General features: G+C 47.6%; 1 protein-coding gene and 1 long non-coding RNA gene across 4 annotated transcripts; one reads left to right on the top strand and one right to left on the bottom strand.

Annotated features, from left to right (window-relative positions):
- Positions 1 to 9,800: 9,800 nt before the first annotated feature.
- On the top strand, positions 9,801 to 13,912 carry HAND1 (heart and neural crest derivatives expressed 1). Its single transcript, XM_072630801.1, has 2 exons — positions 9,801 to 10,570; positions 12,360 to 13,912. The coding sequence occupies exons 1-2, from the start codon at positions 10,034 to 10,036 to the stop codon at positions 12,459 to 12,461; spliced, it is 639 nt and encodes a 212-aa protein (XP_072486902.1). The 5' UTR covers positions 9,801 to 10,033; the 3' UTR covers positions 12,462 to 13,912.
- On the bottom strand, positions 12,560 to 15,196 carry LOC140518545 (uncharacterized). 3 transcript variants are annotated; one of them, XR_011971950.1, is made up of 4 exons: positions 14,909 to 15,196; positions 14,344 to 14,467; positions 13,994 to 14,087; positions 12,560 to 12,648 (listed from the first exon to the last, which is right to left on the bottom strand). It is a non-coding gene; the product is annotated as an uncharacterized lncRNA (long non-coding RNA). The 3 variants fall into 3 exon arrangements; XR_011971952.1 differs by lacking the exon at positions 14,909 to 15,196 and adding an exon at positions 14,785 to 14,833; XR_011971951.1 differs by lacking the exon at positions 13,994 to 14,087.
- Between the last annotated feature and the right edge of the window lie 410 nt (positions 15,197 to 15,606).

Genomic DNA, 15,606 nt, shown 5'->3' with positions numbered 1-15,606 from the left:
TCGCCTGTTTTGGCTTTTTAAGTCTGGGAAAATAATAAAGAAAATCTTTTCTTGTGTGATGGGACGCAAGCAAGGTCTTGATTCTAGTCTTTTCCAAAGGCTGTCTGGAGTATGGTTCTGCTTCTATGAGACCTTGGGCAATTCAATTTCTCTCTGGGTATCAGTTTCCTCAGCTATAAAAGACCAGGGTTAGCCCAGATGACCACTTAAAATCCTTTCCAGTTATATCTTTCTAGGTTTTAAGGGTCCCTTTCAATCTTGACATTTTAAGATCTAAGGACCTTCCAGCTCTAAAGTTTCTGTTCCAGCATCCCTTCTTGCTCTGACATTCCATGTTCTAAGGTCCTTTTCTATGTTTTGACATTCTAGGACTTTAATCTGGTTAAAATTGTTAAAAACAGCAAGACCATGAGCAAAGTCAAAAGTCTAGCCCTAAAGCTTCCCTTTAGGAAACAAAATATTAATGGCTAAGTACTCTCCTCATATATTTCTTTTTTCTTTACTGAAGTCATTTTTTTTCTTTTCCTCTTTTTCTTTCCCCTGCTATTTACTTTTCTCCTCCCCTTTCCCCCCGCCCCCCAAATGAATGCCACCCCTATGGAGATTTCTTTGGGGAACATTGGGAACATAATAAGTACATATATTTCCAAGGCCCCCTTTCAGGAATGTGAGCAACGCCCTGTATCTCCCCCCCCCCCTCGCATCCCAAGTAAAGAAGGCCCAGGCAGATATTCATTGGGAACTCCACCACTTCTCTCAGAGGATGGGAGATCTTGCCAATTTCCCCAGTGAAGTGGAGGCCCTAGTCTTTTTCCAGCGTCAACATTAAATCTTAGCTTTGTTTTGTCTTTCTAAGTGTGTTTACTAAGCCCATTAGCCAGAATTGATGGCTCTGGTCTGGCCCGGGTTAAATAATAATAATAATAATAACGATAATAACAATAAGACAGTTTCTTCCCGAAAAATTTCTCTTTGAAATCTAGAGCAGGGAAGGGAGCCCAGGAAATTGGCTGCTGCTCACAAAGCATGGCTATCAAGCTGCTGTTCCAGTGGGGCTCTTCAAAGTAGTGAGACCCTGAGTATTCGTCCGTAGCTCGCGGCACTGGGTTTCGTCTTTAGGGTGAGCGCCGTTTCTCCCCGGGCCAGACCCGGGCCTTCTTTCCTGGACACAGCAGCTGGCGGTTAGAGCCCCTCTTCCTGCTGTACAGTCCCAGCTCTGCGCTAGGACTGACTGCTTGCTGGCGCGGCGTGCATCAACTCCAGTCCAGCCGCCTCGCTGGGGAGACGCCGGGACACACTCGGCGGGGTACTTGTGTGTCCTGGGGCGTCCCTCTCCCGACCTGACCAAGGGCACAGTAGGTACCGTCTCAGCCTCAGCCTCGAGGCTCAGAGCCCCTGCCGAGAGAATTGTTTTTCCCATCTCCTTTTCGATCTCCTTCAGTTGCCGGGATGCCTTGGATGGGCCAGGGTTGCTCAGTGCTTTAATTTACTATATTTCTTTGAACCCAGTGCTACCCTTTATATATCATCCAAAATAGCAGCTCCAAAGATTTGGGAGCTCGCCTGCGATTGTCCTACCTGGCTTTTGCTGGGATGCAGGGCGAGGAAGGAACCTGGAGGCCTGAGTTTGATGACTCAGTGACTACTTGAGTTAGGCAGCCCTCCCCAAAACCCAGTTCTGGGCCTCAGTTTCCTTTTATGTAAAATGAAGGAGGTGGGAAAGGGATGGAGGAGGTCTACATGGTTTCTAAATACTCATATAGCTTTCTTGTAATTTTATATACCGGATCCCACAAGTTTCCAAGACAGCCCAGGCTCTGATCTGCAAGCTTGGAGGAAAAATAATAAAAGGCCAATCTTAAAAAAGAAGAAAAAAAGTTAATAAATAAGAAAGTTGCTGAGTGGGCAGTTCAGCCCAGGATTGAGCCATCTTTTCCCGAGCTCCTGCTTTCGGGACAGCTCTTGTCTCTGGCAGCTCCGCAGACACTGAACCCGGGAGTGTGCGGGCAAATCTTGTGGAAGGACGCGTTCTGGTTGGGGGCCCAAGGTAGCATTCTGGCCTCGCTAAGCTCCGCAATATTCCTGGGGCGGGGGGGGGGGGGGGTGGTGGAGGGAGAGGAGAGACAGGACTGCGCACCCCCAAAGCATCAAAGACTGAGGCAAGGGATGGGGGATGTGTTCTGGGAATTGGAAAAACTTGCCGTCGGAAGTATACATTTCACCGAAGGTGGTTTGGTCATAGGCCATCAGATTGGAGAACCATGGGCTAGTCTCTTTCCTCTTTGTGTCTCAGTTTTCTACTCATAAAATAAAAGAGTTGGACTAGACCTTCTCTAAGGTCCCTTCCAGCTCTACCATTCTCCGAGTCCATCTCGTGGCTATTTTGTAAGCCCAAGTAAAAGAGATGTAGTCATCGGCGCCCATGAGACCTTCGAAGGACATGGTTTTCCTGTGTGTCTCCAGCATTAACTAGACTTCCTGCCCTCGGCCTCCCGCACTCCCTACCCAGTTGGCTGGGCTGGAACTTCTGGGAGACGTAGAAGCTGGGGAAAGACTAAGGAAGGGACCCAGAAAGGGAGGTGGCTCGCAGTGGGAAAAAAAAAGTTCTCTTCCGGGGACAGCACGCAAAGTTGAGGTGAACTGTCCAGCGCGAGAGGTCAGCTACCTGATACTCTGGTGTTATGTTAGAAGAATGACCCAGAAGCTGACCCAGAGCCCCGACCCGTACTCGGAGTCCTGACTCCTGCAGAGGTCTTTCACTGAACCCCCCTGCACTGGCTCTAGGGAACCCCCAGCCAAAAATCTCCGGTGAATTAGGTTCAAGCCCCCCGTTTTCAGAGCGACTGATTTATAGTAGTGGCACCCTTTTTCAGGATCCATCTTCACTCAAACCGTGAGTTTCTATTTTCCCCAATAAATCCATTTCCCAATTTGGCTCAGTTTAGCTTGAGCAAGTCCCGGAGCAGACACCTCTCGGCTGAAAATAACGCCAAGAGGAAGCAGGGGCCAGGGCGGTGCTCAGACGGCATAGAACCTGCTGTAAACACCTTGTCATTTACAGGCTTGGGAAGAGAGGGGGAGAGCGAGAGAAAGGACACCTAGATATATTTAATTCCCTCTCCTATCCGCAGGGCCTGGCCTCTCGGGGAGACACGGAAAATTTAATATTCTTTTTCCATGGGGTTGATTTATGAAATCCATTAGAGACCGGGCAGTCGCGGGTTTACCATAAATAGATTGTATGTCTTTAAGGCTGATGTTACAAGCAGAACAGGCTGTTTCTGTCTCTTTAGTTTCTCCTCTTCTTTCCTTTTTAATTTCTCTTGGGGAAATGGGCTTCAGGAGAAAGAAATACCCTCCTTCTTCTGCCCACAATCACCTCTTGTGTGGCTTTGGACCACTTGTTTAACTTCTCTGCTTTTTCTTTCCTTCTCTGTAAAATAAGGGGCTTGGAAGTACGCTAAGGCTCTACCAGATCTATCGTATGTTGTATGTTGTATGTTCTCTCTTCCAAGGCTCCCTTCCAGCGGTAACTTTCTATACTGTGGGTTTTAAGGCCCCTAGCAGCGCTAACGTTCTATACTTGTATGCACTAAATCACGCTTCCCGAGTCATGTGTTCTTAAGTTCCTTTGAGCTCCATCCACTAGCCAGTGCCTTTCCCGCATACAATTTCAAGGAGGACACTCCTGTTCTCTGGAGATTTTAGACTGAGAGGAGAACAGATGTATCGAGAGACCCAATCCCAGGGACCAAGGGTTATCATCCCCTCTATCCGCTAGGATATTTGACTGCCCACCAACCACTCCCCTCACCTCCACCCGAGTCCCCAGAGCCTCTAAGGAGACACGCCAGGGGCAAGTCGGGTCTGGCCCAGGGACCGGGATGGGAAAGAGGGCTACTACCATGCTGGAAAGTCCTCCAAACTCTTTAGCCCTGGTAGGGAGTTATTTCAGAGGAGTGCGCGCTCCTGCGGAGGGTTGATTTATGGAATGTTACAGGGAGACGCGAATACAAAAGACAGGGGGAATATTTTACGCGACGCTAAAGTAAACAGCCGGGGCCGGCGGGGGCCAGTAGTGTGGAGTTCCTGTAATTACCCGGGATGTGACAGGCCCCTGATTTACAGCCCTATTTAGATAAGGGGTCCGCGACTGGGACGCCGAACGGCGTCAAGGTCACTGGACTCGGCGGGATGAGGTTGGGTTTCGAGGCCGAGAAGGCGCCTCGCCGTGTCCAGCCTCTCCTGCAGCCTCCCCAGGAGCTCGCAGAAGGGAAGGAGACTCCTGGAACCCACTGAGGGGCTGATTCGTAGCAGAAATGTGGGGCTTGGGGGGAAAAGATAAGAGACCTTGCTTGCTCTACTTTTCACAGCTCGGTCCGGGTTTTCCCAAAGGATATATTTCAACACAACCCTGTCACCCAGGCTAGGAAGGGGGCAACCTGGGACGCTATTGTCCGGGGACAGGAAACAAGGACATTAGAGGGCAGAGGATGTTTGAGTCCGAAGGGAAGGTTAGTTGGTAAAATCACTGAAATTTTGGGCAAAACACTTCCTCTTTCTGGGTCTGTTTCCTAATCTGTAAAATCAAAGTATGAGATTACAATACATAACATTTCTATATTGCTTTAAGGCTTATGAAGGACTTTACACACCTTATCTCGTTTGATTAACGGTTCTGAATCTGTATTTTAATATATTTTATTGCAGGGCATGACTGCTCAAATACTCTATTTTCTCTTCTAGCTCTGACATTTTACATTCTAAGGTCTCTTCTGTCCCAAAATTTTGTTCTAAAGTCACTTCCAAATCTAACATTCTGTTCTTTGATTATGTATGTAGTCATAGGAGAGTTTTTGTCCTTTTGTGTGAGCTGTGGGCTCACCTAGGTAATAAAGTTATCTTGTCCATTTTGTAGATAAAGTGACTTGCCCAAAGTCACGCAGTCAATAGATCATCATCACAGGAGCCAAGATTCTCAGTGAGGTCCTCTGACTTTAGATCCACCATTTTCCCCTTTGCATCAAGTTAAGGGCAGAGACAGAATGCAGCAGTGGTTCTGACTTCGCTTTCAAAACACCCCTGAGTTCTGGCAGAAGCTGACCTGCTGCTGCTGGAGTTATTGTTGTTGTGTCCCAGTCAGGATGCGTGTGCAGCCTTCATAATGTGATTTGGGAGTTGAGGAGGGCAGAGAAGATGAGAAGAGAATGATGTAGATAGGCCAAATGAGAGTTTTCAGTGGGCTTTAGCTAGGGCTTTTTTATGTCTTAGCCCCCTTTGGCAGTCTGATAAAGCCTAAGGACCCCTTCTCAGAAAAATGTTTTTAAATGCATAAAATAAACTACAAGAATTTCAAAGGGAAACAATCATAGTTGAAATAGGGTTATCAAAATATTTTGGAAAAACGACTTTAAAAATCCCAGGTGAAAACCCCTGACTAAGGTAAACTATTATTAGGGGAAAGTCTCATTATGGAACCACCAGCCTGTCCATCTCAGGCCAATGACATAGGGGCTCCAAAAGATCCCTTCTTTGTTCTACCTACTTCTCTTTCACTCTTCACAAGGAACTAGGGTCATAATAATCTTCCCTCCTTGCAGTCTCCTTTCTTCAATGATTGTGGGCAGCAACTGGGCGAGGGCAACAGGCCTGTTGTTCTGTCACAGGACTCTGTTAGGGTGGAGCGGAAGGGAGCGAGAGGGAGCTGGACTATTCCAGGGCAGCCCTTGGGCTGGAAGTAGAAGGAAGGCCTAGAAGGCTAACTGCTTTAATTTAGAAGCTAATGGAGGTGAGCAAAAAAGGGCTATTTGGAAGAAATTTGGGTAGGGAGGGCAAGTAGGACATTTAAGGGGACCTGCCAATTCTTCCCAAGAGATGGATAGAGAGTGAAGTTAGATTAATCCCCTGTCTTCTATTTAGCCCAGGGAGGAACTCTTCTCACCTTTTCTCCAATACACCTGAAATGAGACCCAATTTAGAGTTCTTTGAGATCAGTTAATAAAGAAATTTGTGTAGTCTCCTATTGGGTAGGACACTAGACCCCAATTCTTATTTTAGGTTGAAGGAACCAAAGAGTTACTCTCATAACAGAGGTGTCTCAGGTAGATACATGATGGAGAGACATCATGTCAGCTACACACACATATGCACACACACCAGTTTTCATGAGCACCAAGATTTGTGCCATAAATTAGTTGGAAAGGATTCCAAAGGAAGGATAAGAATCTGTATAACCAAGAAATTACTATAGGAAAATATGTGTGATATAAAGTTGGATGAAAAATCCAGTCATGAGGATGCTACATGAAAATATGTATAGGAAAAAACATCTGTGCAAATCTCGTACCAAAGAACTGGAAAAATAATAGATGCCCATGGATTGGGGAAAAGAATTATAAAATGTGTAACATGAATGCAATAGAGTATTACTATGATAAAATGATTGATATGATAAATACAGAGAAATACGGAAAACAAATATGAACTAATGTAAAACAAAGTAAGCAAACTGGGGAAACAGTATGCACTACAACAATGTATAAATCAAAAGAATGTCAACAGAAATAGAAACCGAATGCTGTGAAATTAAAAAGACCAAGCTTGTCCCCAAAGAAAAGACTAAGAAAGTACTTTTCTTCCTTCTTTTGTGAAGTGAAGGCTATATAATGTAGGACTTGGTTGGTGTTGATTAATTTTGATGAACTATTTTTCTGTTCTTTTTTGTTCTTTGTTACAAAGGCTAGCTCTTTGGGAGAGAGAAAGGAGAGGGATATAGTAGAAAATGTAAGTGATATAAAAATAAAAGTTCTCAAGAAAAATATTTTAAATGAAAAGATGTGTAATTGAAATTGTGGTGATGTGGACAACTTGTAACACGTTTGAGAATGTGTGTAAATGAGAAAGGTGGGTGAGGAAGTAAGGATAACATTTTCAAAAGATGCGTCAACGGGCAATTTATGTGAGGGTGTAATTGAAAATGTTGGATGCAAATGTATGGAAGCAAGGATGTTATAGATCAGTGTAACAGGGTCCTCTGAGATGTATTCTTGTGAATATCTGAGGTTAAGAACTGGGTTGTGTGAAGATTGCTGTTTCTGCCTGTTTAAATAAAGTGAGGAGTTGGAATGGAGCTGGCTGTGGCAGACAGTGGAAGGAGCCCCCATTGGAGAAGTACGGGGAGTCCTGGGCCTCCCATTAACTAGTTTTGTGACCTAGGGCAAGATATTTACATTTTCTAGGTCCCTGTTTCCTTGTCTTTAAAAATGGAAGCTTCTATCGTATCTCTCCCCCCCCACCCCAAGCCTTACAGGGTTGTTTTGAGAAAAGCACTTTGTAAACCTTACAGTACAATAGAGACAAGAGCCAAGATCCCTAACAGCTCAAATGTGCTAATGATTCCTATATTTGCTCTTATTTTTCTAAAGCATTTTCAATTCTATGGTCTCAAGTGATCCTCCAATACTCCAGTGGAAGATTCACAACCTGTAGATTCCATGAGGGCAGAGATTGTGTCTCAGGGGAATTTTGTATCCTCCAAACTCATCATCACAGTGCACTCACCCCAGACTATACCTACGTCTAGCCTGGTGTAGCAAAAAGGAAAGAAGGAAGGAAGAAATTGAGGGAAGAAAGAAAAAGAAAAAAGGAAGAAAGAAGAAAGGAAGGGGAAGGGAAGGAGGAAGAAGAAAGGAGAAAAAAAGAAAGGATGAAATTTTAAAAAGAGAAAAAAGGAAAGAAAATAAGCATATACATATATATAATGCCTACTCTATGTCAGGTGTTTTAAGGTAGGTGCTAAAATTTTCTCCATTTTATAGTTGAGGAAACTGAGGCAAAAAGATTAAGAAACTTGCCCAGAGTGGCACTAGTCAGCTTCCGATGCCAGATTGAACTCAAGTTTTCATGAGAACAGGCCTAACCCTCTGTCCCCTGTGATACCTAGCAAAGTTGCCAGAAAAAAAAAGAAAAGAAAAGAAGAAAGAATTAGGTTTACCATTGTATTTCTAGAGAACTGGCTGAAATTACAGGCTGGTATGTTGTTCTACAGAGATGACTAGGCTTTCTTAATAGGGATAGCCAGGAGATCTGTGATTTCTTTGGTATAGGGAATTCCCAGTGAAGAAACTTTCTCTAGCTTTTGGGCATTTAATACATAATCTTGATTGTCTGAGGCATTGAGAGTCTCAGTAATTTATCTAAGATATATTGGTTCTAAGGCTCTCTCCACACTGCCTCTCCCCTTCTAGCTCACTCCCATATGAACATTCACAAATACTCTTCCATCGGTCTGTGTCTATGCATGAAGGTTTGTGAAGGACAGCTTTGGAGAAGACAAAAATAGAAAAAAATAATTATGGACGTGAAGGCAGCAAATAGGGAGGAATATGGATGTGCCAAAGTGCCAACGTAAGACCTCCTCTTTGGGGCCAGAATGGTTTTACTACAGCAAGGTTGAATGCAGCATTGCTGAGATACCACAGAAACAGATTGATGAAAGCAATTGAAAAGAAATGAAGATGGGAATACGATTACCTCTCTAGGATCAATCACATCCAGATCTGGGTCTCCAATATGCTTCTCAGCCTCTGAAGGCCTCTGCGGGTGTTCTTATCCTGGTTCTAGTGTACTGGGAATGGATCTGCCAGTATCTCTGAGGCCATATATGAGGTCTGTATATGTCACTGGGTGGGTGTATTTTAGGGTATGAATCCCATGTGTGTTGTATCTCAGGGAAGGGTGTGTCTTTCTCTCAGAGAGGGTGAGGGGTACGTTTGTGTGTCCCTTAATGTTAGCCATCCGTGCATGGCCTGGAGTGTATAAAGAGCTCTGTTAGACCTCGGTGCCCAGATCGGTGCTTATCTCCTGTTGAGTTTGTATGTGACCCTGAATGTGTGTGCAATGTCTTCGTGTGTCTCCTGGGTCTCTGAGCTATACTCTCCTATATGAATCAGGCATTCTTAAGCTGTGACTGCAGCCCTAGCGCAGCCCAGATGTGCCGGCGACTTGCATTCTCCTTCTACTGCCTTCCTAGGGCTGGGTCCTGGAGGAGTCCGGGGAAACCTAGTGCCTGCCCGGCCAGGGCCCTCTTGCCGCTCTGCAGATTCTCCTCTCTGCAGTCCTGAGGCTATCTGAAGGAGGACTTCTTCGCCTGTGGACTGGTCAAAGCCAGGCCACCTCGGGCGGAAACCAGATTACTGGGTTCACTGTTCTAGACACTTGGTTACTGTGTAATCGGGCTGAGACCCTAGGGGCGGGAAAATGTTCAAAGATTTTCTCTGCAGGCTTCTTCCCTTCCTTTTCTTGAGGGACTGATTCCTTCCTCTCCATCCCACAACTTAGAGGGCTGTGGGGTCTGATCCTGTTGCATCCTAGAACGCAGATAGGTGAGTTGATAAAAGACTTAGCTGTAATATCAACTTTGGTGCCCATTAGAATGCCTGGCAGTTGTCGGCACTCAGTGAAGTGGGAACGCGGGAGGGTGTCTGGAAGGAAAAGCACCAAGGGTGCAACATCGATCTCTCTACCCCAACCCACCTCCTCCTCCGTTTGAGCCCAGGAACACGGAAAATCGTTGGGGGTCCAAGGGAACTGGGTGGGGTCAGCTGTCCCGGAGGGCGGACAGCTGTCCGGTGGGCGTTGGCTGCACGGATCTCCCTCTTTTTCCTGGGGGAGGGGCAGCCGCGCTGCCTCCTCTCCTGCACTGTTGGATCCGCCCCCCTGCTATTGGCTCAGGGGAAGGGTTGACATCAAAGCCCCGGCCCTATATAAGCTGCGGCCAGGAAAAGAGGCCCGAGAAGGGTTAAAACCGTCCCCTAGAGCGCTAGTGCCTTAATCAGCTCTGCAGCTAAGGGGCGAAAGCAGGAGCTGTAACCAGCCACTCGGGCTCCCCCTCCCCAGCCCTGTTCTGCTTCATCCCAGTCACCTTCCCCGACGGGACGGGACGGTAGCGGATGGCGCGGCGTTAGATCCAACTGCAGAGGCGAGGCTCAACGTAGGGCCACTGGGGGGGCCAGGGAGCCGCGTCCGCTTCACCATGAACCTAGTGGGCGGCTACCCCCATCCACACCCTCACCATCACCCCCCTCACCCTCATCCTATGCTGCACGAACCCTTTCTCTTCGCTCCAGCCTCACGGTGTCATCAGGAGCGACCTTATTTCCAGAGCTGGGTGCTGAGCCCCGGAGACGTGGCCCCAGATTTTCCTGGGAGGCGACCGCCGCCCGCTGCCTACAGCCCGGATGCGGCCGGGACCGCGGGGCCAGCGCAAAGCCCTGGCAGGCTGGAGACGCTGGGTGGCCGCTTGGGCAGGCGGAAAGGCGCCGGGCCCAAGAAGGAACGGCGGCGCACAGAGAGCATCAATAGTGCCTTCGCCGAACTGCGCGAATGCATCCCCAACGTGCCCGCAGACACCAAGCTCTCCAAGATCAAGACTCTCCGCCTGGCCACCAGCTACATCGCTTACCTCATGGACGTGCTGGCCAAGGACGCTCAGTCCGGGGATCCCGAGGGCTTCAAGGCGGAGCTCAAGAAGGTGGACAGCGGCCGCGAGAGCAAGCGTAAGAGAGAGCCGGTGAGTCTCCGGGCCTCTGGGGCCTCTCTTCCCCTTGGGACCTAGGGTCAGGGGGGCGTTGAGGTGCTGCCAGTCAGGGGCCGGATGTATGGAGTGCCAGGGAGGGTAAAGTACACACAAGTCGCAGGATCAGGGTTAGGGAGGTGGTGTTTATGTGTTCTTGTATCTGCGTGGACGTGGATGACGTTTATGGCGGGTTTTCTATTGCTTGTGTATAAAGGGGAGAAATGAATTCTTTGCAACGCTGGCCAGGAACTCTCTGTGTGACCCTGAGCTAGTCTCTTCACCTCTTTGGGACTCAATTTTTTCCTTTGCAAAATTACTACAAAGACTTTTGGAATGGAAAGATTAAGGGTCCTTCCAGTTCGTGTTACTCCTGATAGTAACAGACATTTTATGTTCTAAGGACCCTCCCAACTAGAGCTAACATTTTATGTTCAATGCAGTAAATTCCCTCTCACCACCGACATTTTCCAGTCTCTGTTATAGGGGCACTTGCAATTCTAACACATTGTGTTCTGTGCTCCAAGAGCCCCTCCAGTGTAATATTTTATTTTCTAAGGTCCCCAGACAGTTCTTACATGCCAGAGTGGCAGAGCTTCGTTAAGAATTGCACTTTTAAAAGCTCAGTCCAAGTCTTTCTTTTTTAATCCCCGAACAAAAAGAGTAACTGTTAACTTGCCACCCGGGTTTCTATAACACTTCCCTTTTCCCGGCTGCAGGGCTGGAGAAGAGAAAGATCTTTTTGTCCAGGGGGGCTTCGAGGCTAAATTTCCCGGAAAAGAGTCAGTAGTCAGGGTGGCCTTTGTGGCAGGGACACCCAAACCTAGGGTTCGCTGTAGTACTAAGCTAGATTTCAGTCACGAACGTTGATTTCTTTAAGGTGCACCATTTTGGACACTCTCAACTAACCCATTTTCCCCTGGACTTCCTCTCCAGCTGTCAGAACTTCCTTGGTGTTGGCCTTGTTTGGGGCTGCGCTCTCCCCTAGGTGCCCAGACCGGCCCCGCTGTTCCCTGGGCTTAATCAAAAGATCCACTTTGGGTTTAAAAAAAAACTAGCTAGAAGGGGGGTGGGGCCAGGCCGCGAAGCTGAGGCCCAGAAACTCAGACAGAGAGCCGAGGAGACAGGGTGAGATAGGAATCGGGCCTCTGGTGGCCCAAGGCTCCGTCCAGTCCGGTGCCCTGCGGGGGGTACTGTAAGAGCTTTCAGGATCTTAGGATTTAGAGCTTGCAGGAACCTTAAGCAACATCTCTAGTCTAGCTCTTCCCACTGAACCAGGAAAGCTGATGGCTGACTGGGAGGCTTTGCTCCCGAGTTTGCTTTTCCCATCCATCCCCAGGCCCAGCATTTTCTTCGGTCACCAGCTCAAAGCACCTCTACTTTGACTTGGAAGAATGGGAGATGAAAGAGCGGGTAGGGTGGGGAGGGGGGGGGCGGGGAGGGGGAGGGAGGGAGGTGGACGGGGAGAAGGTGAATTAGGGGACTAGAGGGAGAACTAAGAACCCGGGTATTTTCTCTAGTATCGCCTCAGGCCGGGGAGCTTGGCAGCCTGGTACAACTGAGCTGAGCGCCAGTTTCAACTTCCAAACCTCCTGAAAATCCCATTCCTCAGCTCTATATTGTTGCAAAGAGGCAAATTTATGTGAGCCTGTTTGCCAAACAGAAACCTTGCTCCAGCTCTCGGGAGGAGGGATTGCACCAGACGGGAAGAAAAGTTAAAACCTAAATGTCCTTCACCCTCTCCCCCTTCTCTTTTCCTGTGGTTGCGGTCCTGATCCGAGCACAGCCCAGCGAAGGGTATCCTCACCCCCTGGGACCCGGAGAGAAAAAGATTAAAGGGCGGACAGGCTGGCCACAGCAAGTCTGGGCTCTGGAGCTCAACCAGTGAGAAGCAGCCTCCGGAAGGGTACTCAGCACGCAGAAAATCCGCCGGGCGCCATCGGAGTACGAGGCAAGACTACTATTTCTGGCTGTCCATTATTTTCTCATTCTGTTATGGATATCTTGAGTACTCCTGAGAGTTGTCAGCAGCAAAACTGGTCAAGTGCAATGCCCTTTGAAATTGTTTTTTAATTCTTTAAGAGAAAAAAAGAAAATATATTATATATATTATATAAAATATATTCAAGCAAACGGAACGGGGAGCCAGTATTGACAGGCGCACGAGAGGCAAATCGGACCAACCTTGCTGGCCCTCATTTCCAAACTTTTCCGTCCTAGATTGGAAATTTGATTTTCCTCTCCTCTCTCTCCTTTTTCGCATTAATTTGCAATATCACGAAGTCATTCTCTGCGCAGTTTCCTTCTTTCCCGGGACTCCGGTGACCATATATTATCACGGGAAAGGAGAGCTTATTTGGTCTGGGAATTATTCTTTTTAAACAAGTGTTGGTTGGTATCCACACTTCCTGCCTAATGCCTAATAATTTCTAATTCCAAGGAAAACCTCTTATTCTTTGTAAATAAAAACTTTGTTCCTGTCACTGAAGTTTTTATGTATTTAAACTACCTAATTCTGCCTGCCAGGGCTCAGGTTTTTTGGGTAAATCTTGCTCATCCATTACTGGTTGTGTTTTGTTTTTGTTTTTATTTTATTTTTGCTACCTCAAAGCTGTTCAACCATTTTCTTGGGGGCAGGTTCACCAAAGTTGACCTTTTATTCTCTTGACTTCATAATATTTCCATGAAAGTCATTCTTGCACAAGGTCAGAGAGGCCAACTTTCTTTTCCATTTAGAGAGCCATCTGAACCTCCCTTTCCCTCCCTCTTTTAAGGAAAAAAAAATCAAGAAATGGAAAAATAGGTTCAGAAAAATAAAAAAAAATACCCAGAAAAACCTTTTAAGAGACCAGCTCCCTGAAATAAAATCAGTCTGGTTAGACATTGTTTGGAGGAAAGGAGAGCTCGCTCTAGGATGCCCTGGTTAAAGAAGCAGTGTTGAACGATTGGAAAGGAAAATGGCCTTCAAGACCACTAGGAATAAAAACTAGTCACCATTGGGTCCTCGGAATTTCTTCAGCATACCAGCACTATAATATATGCACATGTGTATATGGCTAATGTATGTATGCTAGTATATATATGTTTTTACAATACTGTTTGAGTTGGTGGGAAAACAAGTATATAAAAAAAGAATCTCTAACTGGTGGGGGAATGAGAAGTTGAACAGATGTATGTCATTTTGCTCCTGTATACATGTACATGCATACGCACACCTGCGGGTACAAGTTTTGGCCCTGTTTGCTTGTGAATTGTGTGCTTGACCGGAGGGGAATACACCTCTGCAGACTGTGATGTAAATACCTGCATAAACCGTTGGGATAATGGTGCAGAAATGTAGATATGCTTGGTCTCTGTGTGTTTGTGACCGAGAGAGGTGGGGGTGGGGGGTTACTCACACTTGGAGAGGCAAAAACCAACCTGGGCCTCTCTACCAGCATCAAAGTTGGTTTCAGAAGCCCATCAGGGTCCTTGCCAGGGACTGGGAGGAAGGAGCACGGGATCCTTTGTGGAACTGAGACAAGAGACAGACTTAATTGTTTAAGGCAGCTGAAGGGAATGAATGGAATTACATGCAGTAATATAGCTTTCATATTGATATATCGACACCCCTCACAACAACCCAAACATCGAGCAGAAGCAGCATCCCCACTTTTCAGAGGAAGAAACTGAAATCAAGAATCAATGTCTTGCTTAGAGAGTATATGACTAATTGGAGGCTGGAAAGAAGAGCCTCTGACCCAGGACAAATTGTGTACCCTAAGACTTGCCTTCCAACTGTTGGCTGTTCTCTGATACTCTCCTCATTGGAAAGTAACCTTTGTTATTCGTCTTGGTGTTGCAGAGTAGGAGCAGGCTTCAAGAGATGGAGTGACTTGCCCCGTGGTCTCGAAGCTAGGAAAGGAAAGGACAGAAGTTTGCATGTGGAGAGATTGTGACCAGGGTGCAGGGACACGGCGGGTGTATATGGGTTTCCATTATTCGGAGTTGTAAACACCGAGGCGGGGAGGGCAAGGAGTGGCGACGAGGCTACAGGAGCCTTTCCGGGCCCTAAAGAGTTAATAAAAGGTGTTTTATGGAGATGCCGAGGTGCGGGTCCGCCCCCGCGCCCCCAGTCTTTACCTCAATCCCCCTTTCTTCCCCCCCCCCCCCCCACCGACTCCAAACATCAAACAGCTTGGCATTAGAAGGCAGTTTAACGAGGGCAACACCTTGGCTGCTGTAATGAGGCGGGCGCGGCCCGGGTCTCCACTCCCCGCCCCCCCTCTCCTGCCCCTCCCCCTTCGCCCGTCTTCGCCAGCCTCCGCTAGCCTCCACTCTCAGGGCCTACCGCACCTCGGGGCGAGTACTCATGGGGTCCCGCGGGAGCCACAGGTCACGCAGGACTAGAAACCCGCTATTTTTAGAGCCTCGAAGTATCCTTGGCACGGGAAGAATGCACCCCGCGGGGGCTGAGTCCCAGGAATGGGGTAGTTCGGGCCGGAGGTGAGGGAGATGGGAGCGGGAGACCGGAAAAATCGGGAGCCTCCTGAATACACAGCTCCAGAATTGACAGGATGGGGGAAGGGCTGTCATAAAACGTGCCCTAAAGCTATCCAGAACCTCATTATAGAGACCAAGATACTCGGCCCCTAAATTCGAACACACCTTGTCCCTAGGGCAGTTACTCTACCCGAATCTCGCGTGGGGTTCCCGAGGTAAGCCCAGTACTGACCTTAGGTTCTAAATTGGCTCTTATATGTATGGTGAATCACAGTTCCCTGAGGCAGTGCTTTCTTGTAAGCAACACTACGGCGCGAGTGGTGCCAGCATGATACCCATTTTATGCCTGGAAAATGGGGAAGAGAGGGAACAGACAGGGAAACAGATCTGGAGGAGAGGAGGTGACAGGAGAATATAGCTCCCTACGTGAGTGGAGTAATGGAAACGCCCAAAAAATAGCATTTATTAAATGCTTACGGTGTTCCTGCCACTGTGCTGAGCGCTGGGGATAGAAAGAAAGGATAAAATAGTCCTTGCCCTGAGATTGGCTT

Source organism: Notamacropus eugenii, chromosome 1 (assembly GCF_028372415.1).
Source record: "Notamacropus eugenii isolate mMacEug1 chromosome 1, mMacEug1.pri_v2, whole genome shotgun sequence".
NCBI lineage: Eukaryota > Metazoa > Chordata > Mammalia > Diprotodontia > Macropodidae > Notamacropus > Notamacropus eugenii.
This window is presented reverse-complemented; position numbering and strand designations above follow the sequence as displayed.